This window comes from Leiobunum rupestre, chromosome 4, assembly GCF_980474605.1.
Source record: "Leiobunum rupestre chromosome 4, qqLeiRupe1.1.hap1, whole genome shotgun sequence".
Classification (NCBI taxonomy): Eukaryota; Metazoa; Arthropoda; class Arachnida; order Opiliones; family Sclerosomatidae; genus Leiobunum; species Leiobunum rupestre.
In genome coordinates, this window is record NC_143387.1 from 62,780,031 (window position 1) to 62,801,437 (window position 21,407).

A 21,407-nucleotide genomic window follows, 5' to 3' on the forward strand; every position below is an offset into this window, starting at 1 on the left:
TTCCCATTGCTGGCGCCCCCAAATCCTAATCAGAAACGAGCGCTTCCCATTGCTGGCGCCCCCAAATCCTAATCAGAAACGAGCGCTTCCCATTGCTGGCGCCCCCAAATCCTAATCAGAAACGAGCGCTTCCCATTGCTGGCGCCCCCAAATCCTAATCAGAAACGAGCGCTTCCCATTGCTGGCGCCCCCAAATCCTAATCAGAAACGAGCGCTTCCCATTGCTGGCGCCCCCAAATCCTAATCAGAAACGAGCGCTTCCCATTGCTGGCGCCCCCAAATCCTAATCAGAAACGAGCGCTTCCCATTGCTGGCGCCCCCAAATCCTAATCAGAAACGAGCCCTTCTCTAAGTTCTTTACATGATGATTTGCTAGTCTTAATTGAAACTTGCCTCATTTCCGTTAAACTCATTTTGAAAAGTATGATTTGTCGTTAATTAACTCTAAATAGTGCCCATCCCTAACTGTAAGACACGAGAAAAGGGGTGGAGGGGGGGTTAAATTCTAGAACGCACGTGATGTGAACAACAAAAGTGACTTGCGTGCAACTAGAAAACTATATTTCTACAATCTCTCGGACTTTTCACAATACTACGTACTTCGCGTCTCTATCCCGGCTAAGCTTTGCACGTATGGTAAAGTGCGACTGGAAATAGCTTTCGTTTGAACAATTAGAAATATCGATTCCGCGACTGTAGTTTTGTTTACAGTCAAGGACGAATAGCCCATTTTGCATAAAGAACGCAAGACAGGGCCTGGAAAGCGTACTTCTACTTCTAGGCAAACTAAAATATTTTTTTAAGTTTAATACACTACAAAATTTTTATTTTCAATTATAAATAAATATTACATTATCAAAAATATTGGTAATAAAAATTATTTTTCTTACCGATATTTTAGTAAAACTGGTGAACTTTCATAAATATGTAGAATAATAAAAGTTTTCTATTTACAATATTTGTAATTTTTAAACTAAATTTTTTAAGATTAAATTTTTTAGAGATTTGTAAATTAAAATTAAAACGTGTATTGAAAAGATTATTGTACCCGGGGTTAAATAAGAAAAAGACCCATTGTTTTAACCAGAGTTGGCACTTTATGGATTTTTTTAATAAAAATAAATGGAATCGATTTTATGGAATTTATTGATTTTTATACCTTTTCATTGTACAATTAACGGATATTTTACTTTTATCAGTTAATCTAGAATTAAATGAAATCTTAAATTTAATTACTATTTAATATTTTAATTTGTTCAGATTCTGTGAATATAATTTTTTAAGAGCCTATTTTTTGCCAATTATTTTTCCTCCATTGGTGTGATTTAAATCAACGTTTTTTTAAAATCCCTTTATTTAAATCAGCCAGCCCTGGTTTTAATGACTAAACCAGTTGCACTTTAACGGTAATAGTTAGTGTAGGGAGCTGTTGGCTCGATCTCGTGGCATGCAGGGCTTGCCACCACCCTCCTACGCATTGTAACCCGGCCACCTGAATTAAGGGCTTCAAAAGTCGCATGATGACTTAGGCCTAAGGTGGTGCTTTGGGTATTAGCCTAGCCTAGCTGATTATTAACCCTGTATTGGCTACTTCCGTCGAAGCTATATATTATATACTTATGATGTTATAAAATTAATTTTTATCAAGAAGTTTCTAGTTCAAAATGTAGTTATTTTCCTTTACCATTTAATGTAAGATAACTGCCTACAGCGATATAAATATGGAATTAAAATGGCATTAAAACAATCGCGTTTGGAATAAAAATGGCATTAAGGAAACAATGCGTTGACGCGGAAAAAATTATTAACGGCATAGAGTAGAGGCACTTCGATATCGCAGTACGTCACCCGCGCTTTTTCCTATACATAAAAAATGTGCACCCAAAATGGCAGCCACCGTCAAAGGTACGCAACGCTATTACTCTATAGACGGGACTTAACATCCGTCAATCATTTCTATTAAGGGGTAGGAAGGGAAGCTCACGTTTAAAAAAAAAGTAATTAAATATAGCACTAATTGCGGGGAGCCACGCTTTCGCCAGAATTAGTACGTATCTTGTGGATGGCCCAATATCTCGAAAACCCGTCATCGAGGGATCTTGTTTCGTTACGAATGGCAGCATTTCGCTCTCGCTCCGTCGCCCACGCCTGCCCGTTTCTACAGTTCTCAAAATATAATACTCCCTCAGTCCCCGCGATAAAAAATTACCTGGAAATATAAAATTCGTTACTGATCCGTGGGCAATATCCTAATCGTAATAATAACTCTACTAAACGTGGACAATTACATCCAGCTAGATTATTTTAATGGACCAGTAGTAGCGGTTTATCTCCCTTATCACTCAAAGGGCGAATGTTTGTCATCGTAGTAAACGCGCTAAAAGTTCACTGATTTAAAATTTAATTTTAGCTTCGAAATTTTCGCCATATTAACTTCAATATCGAATGTCTATGGGAACATAAAAATAATATTTCAACTAATTAATCTGATTGGCCCGCTTAATTTTTAACTTCAGTCGCATAATGAGAAAAACAGGTGATGTGATTGATATTCGATCGCTTCGGTGTTTGGTCGGGTATTCATTATTTGATATCCAGTTTAGAAAGCACCCGACTTTGATTCAATATAGCGATTGCTACCGATTCTTGCTCAGCCAGGCAAGTAACCGTGATAAATCCAATATCAGATTATCTGTATTTACGTTCAGATAATCAGTTTATAATTATAATAAAACAGATCTAATATCTAAACGTAAATACAGATTATCTATTCATTTATATGGAAATCAGATAGTTTAACCCGAAACTAATCTGAATTAACTTCCAGTTATCTATTTTGCTTTTCACCACGATTAAATTCTTAAGTTGTTTATTTTGATTTGCTTCCACAATATTATTTACTAAACGTACGTCAGTTAACCGAATCTGATCCGAATAATTATAGCGTATCGCTTTAGATCTGTTACTTGGGAAAATGAATCAAATACCAATTGAGATCAGATTGCTTAATTAGGGGAATATTAAGTGACCTGGATAATTGTTTGGTTTCGGATATCCGATAATTCAGACTTGGATAATCTGATCAAGTGGCCGAGACAACCTGGTCCCACGCGGGTTCAAAATAAGTTGAGGAATTTGTAATTAGCTACCGAATGTCAGCGTTTCAATGGTCCCAAGTACAATTGAGAAATGGTTGTCGTCTAACCTTGCATTTGGCTTGCCTAAGTTGCCTGGGAATGAGAGTGAGGGGTAAGTGAGTGGCCATCAGACGGGAAGATTTGAGCTTGCGGAGATGGCGCAAATGACCGATCGGCCGTCCGACCTCCAAGTGCTCCACTCGGTAACAGAGCAACTTGTCCTTGACCTTGCTGAGGTCGCCGTCGTTCACCACCAGAGACACTATCTCCTCCGTCCAAGTTGTTCCTGAGGGATTTCGACAAGATAAAAAGTTACGATTAAATACGTGATCGAGACCTCAAATCTATCGCTTCCCCCACCAAAAATTATTTATGTTATAGGTTATTATTAATTTAAGAGAAACATATTAAAGCAATTATTGGAACAAGAAAGTTTAATTAAAATTATGTTCCGTTCGAAATATCATAAACATCCTTGACATTAATACGTTTTTCTCGATACAATATTTTAGTCATAACTATATCAAATCAATTTCGATCTCTCGAAGTTTTCGATTTACGCGAGAACCTGCTCTTCTTAATCAAAATAGCTTTGATAAATCGATTTATGACTCGCTAGAAAAAGTTAATGGGCTTATTTTTCAGTAAACTGAGCTTGACGTTAGTATCCATTGGGCAAACGGCTTAGGTAAATATACGAACGACCAGAAAGCGTTTTGCATACGAGGTACTTTCATTTTTGTTGAGCTACTACCCCGAAATTTACGTACTTCGTATTGAGCCAAGGTCGTCGTGATACCAGTAGTATATAAATCCCTTACGTGAGAAGAATGCATGTAGGCCAATATGGAAAAGCGTACGTATGGAACATAGTTTTTCTTTCCAAAGGTGTTTTAGACCACTCTGAGGGAGCTTCTTTCCAAAGGTGTTTTAGACCACTCTGAGGGAGCTTCTTTCCAAAGGTGTTTTAGACCACTCTGAGGGAGCTTCTTTCCAAAGGTGTTTTAGACCACTCTGAGGGAGCTTCTTTCCAAAGGTGTTTTAGACCACTCTGAGGGAGCTTCTTTCCAAAGGTGTTTTAGACCACTCTGAGGGAGCTTCTTTCCAAAGGTGTTTTAGACCACTCTGAGGGAGCTTCTTTCCAAAGGTGTTTTAGACCACTCTGAGGGAGCTTCTTTCCAAAGGTGTTTTAGACCACTCCGAGGGAGCTTCTTTCCAAAGGTGTTTTAGACCACTCCGAGGGAGCTTCTTTCCAAAGGTGTTTTAGACCACTCCGAGGGAGCTTCTTTCCAAAGGTGTTTTAGACCACTCCGAGGGAGCTTCTTTCCAAAGGTGTTTTAGACCACTCCGAGGGAGCTTCTTTCCAAAGGTGTTTTAGACCACTCCGAGGGAGCTTCTTTCCAAAGGTGTTTTAGACCACTCCGAGGGAGCTTCTTTCCAAAGGTGTTTTAGACCACTCCGAGGGAGCTTCTTTCCAAAGGTGTTTTAGACCACTCCGAGGGAGCTTCTTTCCAAAGGTGTTTTAGACCACTCCGAGGGAGCTTCTTTCCAAAGGTGTTTTAGACCACTCCGAGGGAGCTTCTTTCCAAAGGTGTTTTAGACCACTCCGAGGGAGCTTCTTTCCAAAGGTGTTTTAGACCACTCTGAGGGAGCTTCTTTCCAAAGGTGTTTTAGACCACTCTGAGGGAGCTTCTTTCCAAAGGTGTTTTAGACCACTCTGAGGGAGCTTCTTTCCAAAGGTGTTTTAGACCACTCTGAGGGAGCTTCTTTCCAAAGGTGTTTTAGACCACTCTGAGGGAGCTTCTTTCCAAAGGTGTTTTAGACCACTCTGAGGGAGCTTCTTTCCAAAGGTGTTTTAGACCACTCTGAGGGAGCTTCTTGGCAAAGGTGTTTTAGACCACTCTGAGGGAGCTTCTTGGCAAAGGTGTTTTAGACCACTCTGAGGGAGCTTCTTGGCAAAGGTGTTTTAGACCACTCTGAGGGAGCTTCTTGGCAAAGGTGTTTTAGACCACTCTGAGGGAGCTTCTTGGCAAAGGTGTTTTAGACCACTCTGAGGGAGCTTCTTGGCAAAGGTGTTTTAGACCACTCTGAGGGAGCTTCTTGGCAAAGGTGTTTTAGACCACTCTGAGGGAGCTTCTAGGCAAAGGTGTTTTAGACCACTCTGAGGGAGCTTCTTGGCAAAGGCGTTTTAGACCACTCAGAGGGAGCTTCTTTCCAAAGGCGTTTTAGACCACTCAGAGGGAGCTTCTTTCCAAAGGCGTTTTAGACCACTCAGAGGGAGCTTCTTTCCAAAGGCGTTTTAGACCACTCAGAGGGAGCTTCTTTCCAAAGGCGTTTTAGACCACTCAGAGGGAGCTTCTTGGCAAAGGCGTTTTAGACCACTCAGAGGGAGCTTCTTGGCAAAGGCGTTTTAGACCACTCAGAGGGAGCTTCTTGGCAAAGGCGTTTTAGACCACTCAGAGGGAGCTTCTTGGCAAAGGCGTTTTAGACCACTCAGAGGGAGCTTCTTGGCAAAGGCGTTTTAGACCACTCCGAGGGAGCTTCTTGGCAAAGGCGTTTTAGACCACTCCGAGGGAGCTTCTTGGCAAAGGCGTTTTAGACCACTCCGAGGGAGCTTCTTGGCAAAGGCGTTTTAGACCACTCCGAGGGAGCTTCTTGGCAAAGGCGTTTTAGACCACTCCGAGGGAGCTTCTTGGCAAAGGCGTTTTAGACCACTCCGAGGGAGCTTCTTGGCAAAGGCGTTTTAGACCACTCCGAGGGAGCTTCTTGGCAAAGGCGTTTTAGACCACTCCGAGGGAGCTTCTTGGCAAAGGCGTTTTAGACCACTCCGAGGGAGCTTCTTGGCAAAGGCGTTTTAGACCACTCCGAGGGAGCTTCTTGGCAAAGGCGTTTTAGACCACTCCGAGGGAGCTTCTTGGCAAAGGCGTTTTAGACCACTCCGAGGGAGCTTCTTGGCAAAGGCGTTTTAGACCACTCCGAGGGAGCTTCTTGGCAAAGGCGTTTTAGACCACTCCGAGGGAGCTTCTTGGCAAAGGCGTTTTAGACCACTCCGAGGGAGCTTCTTGGCAAAGGCGTTTTAGACCACTCCGAGGGAGCTTCTTGGCAAAGGCGTTTTAGACCACTCCGAGGGAGCTTCTTGGCAAAGGCGTTTTAGACCACTCCGAGGGAGCTTCTTGGCAAAGGCGTTTTAGACCACTCCGAGGGAGCTTCTTGGCAAAGGCGTTTTAGACCACTCCGAGGGAGCTTCTTGGCAAAGGAGTTTTAGACCACTCCGAGGGAGCTTCTTGGCAAAGGAGTTTTAGACCACTCCGAGGGAGCTTCTTGGCAAAGGCGTTTTAGACCACTCCGAGGGAGCTTCTTGGCAAAGGCGTTTTAGACCACTCCGAGGGAGCTTCTTGGCAAAGGCGTTTTAGACCACTCCGAGGGAGCTTCTTGGCAAAGGCGTTTTAGACCACTCCGAGGGAGCTTCTTGGCAAAGGCGTTTTAGACCACTCCGAGGGAGCTTCTTGGCAAAGGCGTTTTAGACCACTCCGAGGGAGCTTCTTGGCAAAGGCGTTTTAGACCACTCCGAGGGAGCTTCTTGGCAAAGGCGTTTTAGACCACTCCGAGGGAGCTTCTTGGCAAAGGCGTTTTAGACCACTCCGAGGGAGCTTCTTGGCAAAGGCGTTTTAGACCACTCCGAGGGAGCTTCTTGGCAAAGGCGTTTTAGACCACTCCGAGGGAGCTTCTTGGCAAAGGCGTTTTAGACCACTCAGAGGGAGCTTCTTGGCAAAGGCGTTTTAGACCACTCAGAGGGAGCTTCTTGGCAAAGGCGTTTTAGACCACTCAGAGGGAGCTTCTTGGCAAAGGCGTTTTAGACCACTCAGAGGGAGCTTCTTGGCAAAGGCGTTTTAGACCACTCAGAGGGAGCTTCTTTCCAAAGGCGTTTTAGACCACTCAGAGGGAGCTTCTTTCCAAAGGCGTTTTAGACCACTCAGAGGGAGCTTCTTTCCAAAGGCGTTTTAGACCACTCAGAGGGAGCTTCTTTCCAAAGGCGTTTTAGACCACTCAGAGGGAGCTTCTTTCCAAAGGCGTTTTAGACCACTCAGAGGGAGCTTCTTTCCAAAGGCGTTTTAGACCACTCCGAGGGAGCTTCTTTCCAAAGGCGTTTTAGACCACTCCGAGGGAGCTTCTTGGCAAAGGCGTTTTAGACCACTCCGAGGGAGCTTCTTGGCAAAGGCGTTTTAGACCACTCCGAGGGAGCTTCTTGGCAAAGGCGTTTTAGACCACTCCGAGGGAGCTTCTTGGCAAAGGCGTTTTAGACCACTCCGAGGGAGCTTCTTGGCAAAGGCGTTTTAGACCACTCCGAGGGAGCTTCTTGGCAAAGGCGTTTTAGACCACTCCGAGGGAGCTTCTTGGCAAAGGCGTTTTAGACCAATCTGAGCGAGCTTCTTGGCAAAGGTGTTTTTGACCAATCTGAGGGAGCTTCTTGACAAAGGTGTTTTTGACCAATCTGAGAGAGTGCGCGAAGGTACGTGTTTCACACGAATAACATTAGCAGGGCCGATGAATAATTCTCGTCAGAGATATATACTTTTGGTGGCATAGAATTTACAATGAAATATCTATCATTTCCGATTTGCTGTAGCGAAACAAGATTGACAACAACACAGGTTATAATTGAAACAAGACCGCTCGACTTTTCTACTACGATCGCTAGTAAACAATAGATCATTTGTGCAGTCGGGTTGATAAACAATATTTGAGGTTACGTTTTTCAAAAAAGGTTTAACCAAACAAGGTGGAAGGGGAGGGAGTTGGCAAAAATAGAAAATAAATTAGAGGAATAGCAGCTGGCGATTTAACAGAGTTGCCACAGTATTTCCACAATCACATCCCCGACTTTTCCAGGTTTACCTAGACCATCTCCGAAGATTTTTCTGACTTATTTGAGCCACAATTTTGTTTTCTGCCCTGTATTTTTTGTAAAGGTTTCCTATTTGCAACCAAAATCAGGGTAACCACAGTTTTTCCAAAATCAATTTCCTGACTTCGCCAGGTTTTCCCTGACCATCTCCGGAAATTTTCCCTGACTTGGTGTCAAGAATGTATTTTGTAACCGATATTAAATTACTATTTTGAAATTTCCCTGATTTTTTAAATTACTATTTTGAAAATTCCCTAACATTTTCCTCATTTTTATGCCTATATTAAAATCCCCCGACTTTTCCAGGAACTCAAGGTTTTCCAGGTACTGTGTCAACGCTGGAAATTACTCCGACATTTCCCGGATTTAGACAATTTCGAAAATTTCCTGACTTCATTCAAATTCTGTGACTTTTCCAGGAACTCCTGGTTTTCCAGGTATCGTGGCAGCCCTGTCTTAGCCTTTGAGTTTAAACAGAGCCACGTCACAGCCAACGCGAGAAGCAAAAACCGCTTGATTTACGTCTGCTAAGAAGACGATTTGCTCTTAAAAATGTCAAATCGTCTTTAACAGGCAATTTACGGGTTTCTCACGTTAGCCACGACATTTTAGGTTGCCATGACAAATTTGAATGGGTAGTGCAACGTCTCTTTTTGGGAAATTTCATATCTGATATAGGTCTACATTACGCCCGGCTTTGAACAAAATCGGCAATAAACACCTCAGGTACTCTCCTTGTTAGTATAAAATTAAAGGCTAATTCAGGGTTGCCACGGTACCTGGAATTCCTGGAAATGTCACCGAATTTGAATATGGGTCTAGAAGTCAAGAAATTTCTAAAATTGTCTAAAAATCAAGCAAATGTCCGAGTTAAAATTTCTAGGGTTGACACAGTACCTGGGAAAACCAAGGTTTATAGCATAAACGCGTGAAAACGAATGTGAAACGGGCTTGCACTAACCCGATTTTGGATAAGTAACAACGAAGACATCGTCGGTTCGGATCTCGAAGTCTTCCATGCCTCGTAGAATATTGGCCGGAACCATGTACCCTTGCAAGAGCACGCCGCGGTACCATTGCGCCCTGGGAATGGACATGACGTAGGCGGCCCTGAGCGGGTCGGACTCCAAGGTCGGGTCTCGGTCGGCCGGAACCACGTCCGAAGAATGGTTGCCCTGCTTGTCGATTTTGTCCTTCAAACTAGTCAACAACGAACCGAACGGGTTGTTGTACAAGAATTTTAAGGAAAGCATGATTGGCCCGTTTCGAGTTGGCGAGTGGTCGCCACTGGTCAATCCGTGGACGGAAGCGGAGGTGCGGAGGAGAAGTTGACGGCGAAGGAGGTGGGTCAACCCTTCAGTGACCGCCGCCGAAGATAAAACAGCTACTTGACGACGAAAATGCTATTTGATTGGAATTGGCGTTGGTCCTGACCACAAGGAATTTCTATAAGAATAAAATCAAAATTTTTAATAAATTTTTCTTTTCTAGTATACATGTACGCTTAGGTTTGTTTTTATAACCTTCTGTTTTTTTCAAACAAAATATCATTGGAGTTCCTTTAAAAAATATAAAACTATTGTTACAGTTTAATAATAACGATCCGACAAACTAAGTCATACTAATATTAAATTAAGTTATAATTAATTAAAAATTATAAAATTAAAAATGTTAATATATTTTTAATTTTTTAAGTAATTAATATTTAAATCTAGATATTTAACCTAAAAACTATCAATTATTTTAAGCATTTTATAGCCTTATATTAATTTATAATATAATATTAACTAAAAAAATTATAAAATTTCAAAATAATAGTAATATAATTTATATAAATAACTTTTGATATTTAATTAATATACACATCTTCGTATTTAAAATTATATTAACTATTTATTATAAATTTTAAAGAGTCAAACACAGAGCGACAGGAAATATTTAGTAGGCGGAGCCTGAAAAATAAGTATTATTTTGATATTCATGGTCTCGGGCCAGACCACGAACGATTGAATTTGGGGTTATGACCAGAGGGTGTAACATTCTCGGTCGTGGTAAAAAAATGAGAAGGAAAAAATATAAATTTCAAGTTCTAGGTTACGAGACTGGAGGTATTATATAAAAAAAATCCTGACGTTTTTGTTTTTGGGTCAGATAAAATATTTGGGCCTTTCCAGGAAAAGTGGAGAAAACGGCAAAACAAGTTTTATTTTTGAAGAGAATCCTGTCCGCCGTTGGATACGAGGAAAGCGTTCTTTTATTCGATAGAAAGTCTCCGTTATTTATCTAAAAAGCTTCCAAGATTGTTTTCTATTCAGTCTACGTACGCAACGCCCTCCCGTGATGAAAACCGAAGACTATAAATACGCTTCGCTTACTAGACAGGCGTCTCCGTACAAAAAACCTGCGAACACTTTCGAAACACGGGAGAAGACTTTGACCAGCCGTTATAGCCGCCACTAGTAGCACGCCTTACAAAAGTTGTCTAACATCAAACTATTGGAAGGGAAGGGAAGTGGTATACCTTCTTTTGGAAAATCATCTACATGTATCTAGTATTGTTGTCCATGGACAGACACCATTTCCTGTCGCATTCTTCGGGACTATCCCCATGATTCTGAGCGCCGTTACTGTTAGACGCTCCAGCGCAGTTAGATGACAAAAGATATATTTCAAATTTGATATGAGATTGCGTTATGTTTTATTACAATTGTTTGCATAAACTTAATCAATTTTCAGTTCTGATAAGTTCGATCATAAGGTTGTTCATCTACGACGTATAAACGCCAAAATACACAATACTGTGAAATGTGCAAGATCTTTAAAAAATATCTGAAATTTGACCTTGTTTTTAAACACAACCTGCGAAGTGGGTTAATCTCTAAATGGTATTATCGCGAAAAGATGGTTGTATAACCGCGCTTACCCTCACGTAAGTCACCTAATACATACATTACGCGAAGTATTCATTATAGATGCTTGAAACACTTACATTCGCAACTTTTTCTAAAATAGTGTAGGCGAAATACATCGCATTTCGATTACTTAAATCCGATGTAATAGTTTTAGGAAAAGTAAAGTACAACTGTTTTTTACCTTTTACATCGTTAGGCGTAGTAAATTTTCAACCACGCTGCGTTTATGCGTCCGCGAAAAGGGTTTCGCGCGAGCAAAGGTACAAGTTTCATTTTAATTGTAAGTGATAATATAAAGACCTGTTAGGCCTAAATAGTTGTTACGGCCACGCAGACAATGGTTACAATTACATACGTCACGATAAATTAAATTCTCTATACTATAGTATATGTTTTATACCACCACGTCTATATCTAAACGGTCTTCATTGTCGTCTAGCTAGAGGTGAGCAACTCAGAAAGGGAGAGAGGATATTTCATTCAACCAATAGTAAACAATTTCTCAAATTTGTTCAGTGATAATGGTAGGGAAATGAGCTCAAATACAAAAAGGTGTCGAATCAAATCGATTAAGCGTGACATAAGCCACGTTCACACGTACCCTCGGAAACGTTTTGCTCGTTTCGATCTCGCTGCGGTTCGTAGCGTTTGGAAAACTGTTTGCTCACACGTTCGATTTCCAGTGAGATTTGAAGAAAATTGCGCGTGCGTAGTGTAGTCGTTCAATTAGGAGTTCGTCTGCTCACGCATTTGAGTAAAATAAAAATGCACGCACTCGGAAGAAATTTGTTGCATTTTTAAAGAGAAAAAGTTGGAAGAAATCAAAAATGTTATCAACAATTCGCTATTGTCGATCGATTTCCTCAAAAAAAAGCTCACGGTTTACAAAAACCGACTGGATGACGTCACGAATCGCTGTCAAACTGATCGACGAAGCGGTTCAGGCGAAGCCATCTGAAACGCGTATTCCTAACTGTTCACACGACGGGATCCAAACGTTGCGGGAGCGCTCGCAACGTTTCGGAGGGTAGGTGTGAACGCGACCACTTCCTAGACGCGGCTAAAAAAGAGCTATATTTAAACTTCTACGGTGACTTTCGCGCGAGAAAAATAAGTCTTTCTACGTAACACTTCAACAGCGCTAAATTATATGCAAAAAAATAATCGGAGCAAACTGATTATAATCAGCGTAGAGGCCGCGCAACGACGGATTTCAGCAATGGGTGCGCGTAAACCGACGCCAATATCCTCGGTTATATTACCTAGAATGACAATTAGAGAAAAATTTATAGAATCCGCGATAAGACGCTAAAAGCTTAAAAGGGGTACTAAACAATTACTTAAGGCGCCATTCCGAGCACGGGGACATCGTTATCGATCTGCCATTCGAAGACAATAAAACCACCCGTATCTCCGTAAATTTGTCCTCGGGAGAGAGATAACAAACATATTGCGCGAGTGTACTAACGAACGCCAGTTCTGCCAATTCTCAGATAACGGCGTGGGGCAATAAAATATTTTGGTTACCTGGGAATTCGCCGCGTCACGAAAGCTCACGCTAATTGCGAATCTCTCGATCTAACGCGACGACAAGCTACTGGATGCCTATAGTTATAAGCTTCGGCGAGTCGTACAATTTGACGGAAATCGAGCTAGAAACGCGCCGCAGTCTAATTAGGCGAGTCGTTATCTCGAAGCGATACCACGTTACTTCTACCTCGAATTGTCTCGGTTCTTCAAACTAAAGTCTACACTTGGGAATTTTTGGTATATATGCGAGGGGTCGGACACTTGGTATTATTTTGTACGGGATTTCGGGATTTCGTAGAGATTTTGGCGATTTTATCATTACTTTTTGAAGTGATTTTGGGATTTCAATGTTAATTTACCATAGAGAGAGTTAAAAGATTTTGCGATTTTGGACAAAGTGTACGGGATTTTGGTAAATGTCCGACCCCTCGTATATATGTTACAGTATTTTATCGCTCGATTAGTAAACTTAATCAATTGGAAAATTTCGAGAGATTCGTAAAACACCCTCTATGGAAGGGGTTCGGCATTTGCAAATTTTGCGAACTGGATTTTTGAATGTCAAAGTAGTTTTTCAAATTTCAGAGCACGATTTTCGCGTTTATTTCAGATTTTAAGGTCGATTTCGAGATTTTTGAACTAATCGTCCAGCTTGCCACCACCCTCCTACGCATTATAACCCGGCCCCCTGAATTAAGGGCTTCAAAAGTCGCTTGATGACTTAGGCCTAAGGTGGTGCCTTGTGTATTAGCCTAGCTGATATATATATATATATATATATATATATATATATATATATATATATATATATATATATATATATATATATATATATATATATATATATATATATATATATATATATATATATATATATATATATATATATATATATATATATATATATATATATATATATATATATATATATATATATATATATATATATATATATATATATATATATATATATATATATATATATATATATATATATATATATATATATATATATATATATATATATATATATATATATATATATATATATATATATATATATATATATATATATATATATATATATATATATATATATATATATATATATATATATATATATATATATATATATATATATATATATATATATATATATATATATATATATATATATATATATATATATATATATATATATATATATATATATATATATATATATCGATATTTTAAAAAACATTTTCGCCGCCACTGTTAAACACATTATTTTTGGTGGACTTCATACTAACTTGTAAGTCATTGGCGCGTCGTCATAGTGAGTAGGTGCAAGAAATTTAAATTTATTTCACAAAGTATATTAATAATAATAATAACAAAAATGTTAAAAATAAGATTTAAAAAGTACTACGCGAGCCACAAACCACAATTAACTCGACCCTTGACTGTCTGTCCCGTATTTATCCGAAGAACTCCAATAATCGGGATCTCGGTGGGAAGTTGACGAAACGACAACGTGTTTAATTTCGCGAATACATCTGGAGATTTCGATTGCCCATAGTTCCCAGCAAACTGCGAACTAGGACACCAAAATTAAACCCTGAAGTGCCATTCGCACGCTCCAAAAATATACGAATTTAAAAAATTTAAGTTGGTTCTGAACTATGAAGTTCCATACTGGTTCCTCAGAAATTGATAAATGGTTGGAACTGCTCCTAAACGACGTCCAACGTTAATCGAACTGCTCCTAAACGACGTCCAACGTTAATCGAACTGCTCCTAAACGACGTCCAACGTTAATCGAACTGCTCCTAAACGACGTCCAACGTTAATCGAACTGCTCCTAAACGACGTCCAACGTTAATCGAACTGCTCCTAAACGACGTCCAACGTTAATCGAACTGCTCCTAAACGACGTCCAACGTTAATCGAACTGCTCCTAAACGACGTCCAACGTTAATCGAACTGCTCCTAAACGACGTCCAACGTTAATCGAACTGCTCCTAAACGACGTCCAACGTTAATCGAACTGCTCCTAAACGACGTCCAACGTTAATCGAACTGCTCCAAAACGACGTCCGTAGAACCGGTGTACTAATTAGTTTTCGGCGTGCAGAGAAGATGTTACGAGAAACCAATTGGTCCAAATTCACGCGAACCAATTAGTAGCGCTAACTATTAACGTAGAACCCAAAACAACAACAGGTATTTACTATTTTAACAATAGAACAATACGGTTTTTATTCGCTTACCGAAATAGCAATTGTCGCGACGAATTTTCATATTTCCAAACCCTAGGTTATATATTTTTCCAACTACTTCGAAAATCCTTTCTACCAAACGTTATTTTCCAGCACTCCTTTAAACGTGGTAGACACGTAGTTCCAAGTTTATTCGGCAAAATTAAGATTCATTTGTTTCTGTCACGGGACTTCTGACGGAAATGTAGACAAGCGCTTTAGCTTACTTCCGGAGATGGTCGTCCGAGTAATAATTCACTTCAAAAGCGGAACGACGCGAGACATCAGACCTTATCAGAGGTCAAATTGTACTTAAAAGCCTCATTCAATCCCGTGACTAGTCCGGAAAGAGGACAGGGCACAAACTAACGAAAGAAAAATCAATTCCGGAGAAAGTACCCGCGTGACTCTGGCTTTCAACCAATCGCGAAACTCGGCGCCGCCCTCGAGTATAACATAAATATGATCAATATTGTTCTCGAATGAATATAAAGCGATTGCGTTTAATTCGCGTTGAATACGATAGCGCCCTATACCTAGAGCGTGTCAACGGCCAACTTCGTAAATTGTATAGTTGGAGTATTAAGAAACGCTCTCCAATTAGCCGCCAAATAGCAATCGGGAAAAATGGGTTAAGCGGCCGTGATCATGTATTAGTTTTAATACGTGCCCATGTTGAGAAACGAGGAAGTAACCAGCGTTACCGACAAGCGATATTTAGATCTTAAGAGCTTTTAATAGTAAATACCGCTACGCTGTTGAAAACGTCATTAGCCGCTGCTACAACTTACTCTTAAAACTTTAAATAACACACACGCTTCGTAAACGCGCGATAGAACCTTCCGACTATTAAAATGTAAATGTCGCGTTTTGTTATTTAATATATTTCGCGACATTGATCTACGTTAAACCGTTTTGTTTCGTTCCGCTAAGAGATGTTAATTTCAGATTTAAGTATTAATGGTATTATTTTCCGTCATTTCGTTGAGGGAATCCAGAATGACAATTTCGTCCGGATATCGGTTTCGCATTAGCTTGTGGCCCTGTTATTTTTCCCTTCCCACAGTAGGGTCAACCGAGGTTAAATATCGGTGGGCTTCGGGCCCTACCCTCCGAAAAGGGCCCCGACCAAAACGGACATTTTAGTAGAACCAACTCTCACGATCGAGATTTTTATTTTCTCCTTTCGATTTGGTGTTTTCGCGGAGTCCAAGGCGCATTTTCGATTTTGTAAGATATTTGGAACAGTGTTCCGAGGTGGATAAAGCCAGTGGCCAATAATGATGGTAAATAATGGTTTTTAACGGCCTGGACAATAGTCCATTTGGTGGCCAATAGTGGCTAATATAATTTTAACTGAAATTTATCATTGCATAAATGTAAAATAGCCAAATTGGGCTATTTTGACGAACATTCCGCCTAAAGTTGCCAGAATTTGGGCTACTTTAGCGATAAAATGATTGCGAAGGATCATTGTTTGGAAGACAGTACCGACAGTGATTAAGAATAAACGTAACAAAAAGTTAAATACGCAGGCTCCACCAGACCAACTTTTTTGATAATTTTGTAAATATTTTTTTAAGTGTATTAACTGTTTTTGTAATATATAACCAATAAACATTTAAGTAATACTATAACACTAGTGATTTTTAACATTTTAAATGCAATATCTCCCCTCTAGCCATTATTGGTCATTATAAGACATTATTAACCACTGGCTAGAAGTTTTCTTTAAAAAGGTGGTTTTTTAGGAACACTGATTTGGAATGTGTTAAGTGCCGATCACCACTATTACTAAAAGTCCCAGTTTAAGTAGGTTTGATTGCCAGTTTTAAATAATGAAATGGAAGAGAAACTCGCCGCCAAAACTAGTTTTCTAGAAATAGCGTGACTATGGCGGCCCGGACGATCCTAGAACATTCTAAAGCTACGTTCACGCGTGAGAGGGAGAAAACTGTTTGAATCGGTGTAAAACGATTTAACCTGGTTCACGCAACTCCTGAATTAAACGTTTTGGATCGATAGCAAGGCAATGTGTGAACGCGAGTCAGTACCATAATTAAGAAGACCATTATAGCGATGATTTTGAAATAAGGCGTCATGTGCACGCCACTCTACAGCTAAAACCGAAATCGACCGATTAATGAAGTTATCTATTTCAACAAACCTTCAAAAATGGCAGCAAAACCGCGACAACAAATTTTACTTCAATTGACACTTCGATAATAATACAATTTCGGTTTAAAGTCAACATGTTGGAAAGTGATCAAAAGGCCATAGTTGACGGATGAATAAGGTGTTACGTCAAAATAAAGAAACACCCTTTTTCGAAAATAAACAGTTCGAAAAACGACACGCGAAAACCTTTATGACGGTAAGAACGGCTTTCGATGAAAAACTGTAGATGCCCTTTGCCTCGTAATATTAAACCAATCAATATTCATCCTAACCTATATTTTACCCCACATCCGATATAACGCATTATTTTATCGATTTGATAAGTTCATTTTCAATCCACTACTTCGTATAACAAAAAAATCGAAGGTTTCCCACCGATAAGATGGTAAGGAATATCTCCTTGGCGGTGACTGAGGAGGGCCTTTGTACCCCAATTGAACCCCTCCCCGCCCGTCTACTCCGGGCAGGTGTTTCTAATCAGATCAATAAACATATCTTCACTTTTTCTATTACAACGGAAGAAAAAGTCTCTTTGCGAAATTTAAGCTTTCTTGGCAACATAATAAATTGGAAAATGTCTTTTCGAAGTTCTTTCTTATTACGTTACGAGGCAGATGATTTTTGATGATTGAGAAAACGATTGTTTTTCTTTGAGGTGTGTCAATATTTTGGGGGATTGAATATCAAATATTTCGCTAACCACGTCAAATCGAACATTAAAACTTTCGAATAGTTTGCTCTAATATTTTTTCATATTAACTGACCAAATACCGAATACTTTGCTCTAATATTTTTAAATAATCAACGACCATATACCAAATAGTTTACTCCAATAAGTTTTCATATTCACCGACCGAATACCGAATAATTTTCTATAATATTTTTTTAATATTAACTGTCCAAATACCGAATAGTTTGCTCTAATATTTTTAAATAATCAACGACCATATACCAAATAGTTTACTCTAATAAGTTTTCATATTCACCGACCGAATACCGAATAGTTTTCTATAATATTTTTTCATATTAACTGTCCAAATACCGAATAGTTTGCTCCAATATTTTTAAATATTCACTGACCAAATGTCGAATAGTATTTCGAATATCAAATTATGACGAATTTGGTTTTACAATTCCAATTCGCTGCTCTAGGAATTTCCAAAACCAATTTCCAAAATTGAATATTTGATTAAGAACGACGAATATTTTCGAAGTATATTCGATTTGACTTATCGAATATTCGATCAAATTATTTGGTGTAATCAAATAATCTTGAACGCAAAAACTTTATTTTTCAATAAAGCGTCCAAAGGTGGTTGAAGTTTAAATATCTATTTATAATTCAATGTACTAGAACTATTATAAAATACTTTGTGGAGATCGTTATTTCTTATCGTTTATTTTTAGATCGACACCAAACTGTCCACATCAAAAAAAAATTAAAGACTTCGTTTATAATATAAAGCCTCTTTGCAGTGGTTTCTAAAAAAGAACAATTTCGAAATAAAAATCCATAAATTCTAACGGCAGGCTAAATATACAAATACAAAAATCATTTTTCAAAGAACTCGTATTATTTTCTTTTATGGGTTTGACGCGATGACAGGATAATATAGTAAATATTTCGTCGAAAAATTCATTATCCCGCGGATTTCGGTCCTTATTTCGATTTTAATATTTTTATATTGATTTTCCGTTTCAATTAAAAATTCTTTAATTTGCATAAGTTTTATTCTAAAGGCCAAATTAATAAAAAAAATATATATATCCATATTATTAGCTTGGACGTTAAGCGTTAGACGTCATCTGGGACCCATAACGACTTCTTTGCCATTAGAAAATGTATTTCGAATTCCTAATTTGATATTCGGAACGCGTTACAACGATAAACAAAGTAATACCGAAATTTACAACGTTACGGATTTGGTTTGAGTCTGTCTGAACTAATTGAAATAATTATTCGTCCAATATTACGGAGAGTGGCTATTTTATTTATTGAGGTTGTTCCCTTGAGACGTCATTAGTTTGATTGAAGACTTATTCTTTTTAGGGGTCACTCTCTCGATCGGCGCCGGTTAAAGACCATTCGCTAGAAGGCGGGAGAGAGGGTAAAGACTGCCTGGGTCAACGACGGTGGATATCTAATGAAGAATAACAAAACGTCGCGTACGTTTAACTTCGCGTGGGTAGTCAACATTTAGTCGGAGGCGGAAGATCTGATCAGGACATGGTCACGGGATATCGACGAAACAAGGAGCACATAAGAGTCGTAAATGCGAACGGAATATTTTTAACCCATTAAAAAATACCATTGACGAAATTTCTTTGCCAAACGTTGATAGTTATTTGAGATATCAGAAACAGTTTACGAGTTTTTATAGTAAGATTTTCGTGTTGATTTCTGGTTTTTTAGAAAAATATTTTGGGACATTTTTGATCAGATTCCAGGACAATCAAGTTGGTTTTAAGATTTCTAAAATCAAGTGTACGGGATTTTTAAAGAATGTCTGACCCTCTGTATTTTTGGAGTTAATCGGGGTGGCAATGGGGTTAGCACTTTCGCCTCGCAGACAGAGGAGCCGGGTACGATCCCAGCTTGTGGCACTGCACTGGGTGGAAACTCGGAACGTAAAGTTTGCAAGTTCTCTCCTCACTGGTTTAAAGGGTCCCCCCCCCCTAGTTCTTAGGTTTTCCCTTTCCATAAAAACATTTAACGGTAATAGTAAGTGTAGGGAGGTGTTGGCTCGTGTGGCATGAGGGGCTTTCCACCAACCTCCTACGCAAATTAACCAGGTTACCCGTATTAAAGTTCGTAGTCTATTTATATAGGATAAACTCCATTATAATTACAGGAATATAGGATAAACTCCATTAAAATTACAGGAATATAGGATAAAAAATAACATGGTTTTTAAGGCGAATTCGGGTTAATAATTAGTTGAGCGAGCGACGATTTCTAAAATTTCAAAAATTATTTTTAATTTTTTTCGATTTCGATATCAAAAGACAATTGCCACTAGCGTTGAAATATATATACGAAAAACTAGGGAAGTAGAGTAATTATAGAAAGCTATAGGAACATATTGAAAATATAGGATAAAACCGCTCGGATAAAGCAAAGAATTTAGACCCCAGGAATGGAAACTGCAGCTCTATCTAGTATAATTTGCTTGTCTCTAGCCTCCAAAGGCAAACCTAGGTTGACGGGCTTATTTCCGGTTCTATTGATTCGCCTAGCCGGAAGCTCACCCGTCAACTCGAGAGCCGAGATATTAACGGTTTTTCTTTCGATTCCTGGGGTCTATATTCTTTAGATAAAGCTATAAAAATTTAGGTAATGTCGAATTTCATTTTGGAAAACAAAAACTTACTAAAAACCTTAGTTTTAGTTTTGACTTTATTAAAAAAAGTTCGTTCCCTGAGCAATAAAAAAATGTTCTTTAAAAATTAAATACTAGAGTAGACAGATTGTATTGGATTGTAGGTTCTCCAATCGGCAGCTAACCGTCTACCGTGCATGTGGTATGTACGTAAACGACCTTCAAACCAGTTCGTTAGTATCAGGTACAATTTTACAAATAGTTCGTTGCGCACGTGCTCTCGTACACATTTCGAAACCAGAAAACGAAAATAAGTCGAGATTCATTCCACTAAAAACAGATCCACTGCTAATAATTCAAAATCTATTTTGCTTGGAATTGAATATTTTCAGATCGCATAACCGGCGTAGGGAATCATTTGATAAGAGAAAATTCAATGACCTTGAACCATGTCTTCAATGTCATTCAAAATTTATCTCGAGAACCGTGGAATTAAGAGACTCGGTTCCAATTAGAAAAATGTGCGCCGTCACATTTAGGGTCTAAATGGCTTAAGACCGATGTGATTTGATAACGAGTTTATAGGTGGGTTCCAATTTAAAAAGTGTGCGCCATCACTTTTTAGATTAAAATTGCTTTGAACTGACCTTCTAAACCCAATGGTTCACCAAATAAATATTGAATGACCTTGAACCACATCAAGGTCAACATAACTTCCATAGCCAAAGGCCATTTTTCACTTAATGACCTTGATGTTTCGGATGTTCATTTTCTTGGCTTCCAATTGGTCAATTCACATCGATATTAAGTCATTAAGACTTTTCTAATCGGAACCGAGTCTCTAAATTCAACGGCTCTCGAGAGATACATTTTGAATGACCTTAGTTCCATGTCATTGAATTTTCTCTCATCAAATGACCCCCGGCGCCGGCTATGCGATCTGAAAATATTCAATTCCTATATAGCAAAAATAGATTTTGAATTATTAGCAGTGGAGCATTTTTTAGCTGACACCGTGTATAAAATACTTAAAATTACTAATTTAAATTAAAGTATCTATTTAACTTGAATATTAATTATCCTCAATAAAAAGTAGAAAAATAATACGTTACTCTTAAAGGGAGTATGAACTTAATCAAAATATCGTCGGCAAACACGCGTTACTACTTGTTTTTACCGTAAAT

The 21,407-nt window shown here is 38.8% G+C and overlaps 1 protein-coding gene across 4 annotated transcripts in view; it reads right to left on the reverse strand.

The window, feature by feature from the left end:
- LOC149948684 (sulfotransferase 1B1-like) overlaps window positions 1-21,407 on the reverse strand; it is a 35,179-nt gene that overhangs the window by 5,538 nt on the left and 8,234 nt on the right. The window contains exons 1-3 of one of the 4 annotated variants that reach the window (XM_090173790.1): window positions 11,557-11,757; window positions 9,005-9,489; window positions 3,206-3,423 (exon numbers count right to left, since the gene is read on the reverse strand). In XM_090173790.1, coding sequence (XP_090029916.1) covers window positions 3,206-3,423; window positions 9,005-9,296 — 510 coding nt within the window. In that variant the 5' untranslated portion in view covers window positions 9,297-9,489; window positions 11,557-11,757. Of the gene's footprint in view, window positions 1-3,205; window positions 3,424-9,004; window positions 9,490-10,564; window positions 10,587-11,136; window positions 11,232-11,556; window positions 11,758-21,407 lie in introns of those variants that run through there. The other 3 variants (XM_090173792.1, XM_090173791.1, XM_090173789.1) reach the window with 3 other exon arrangements.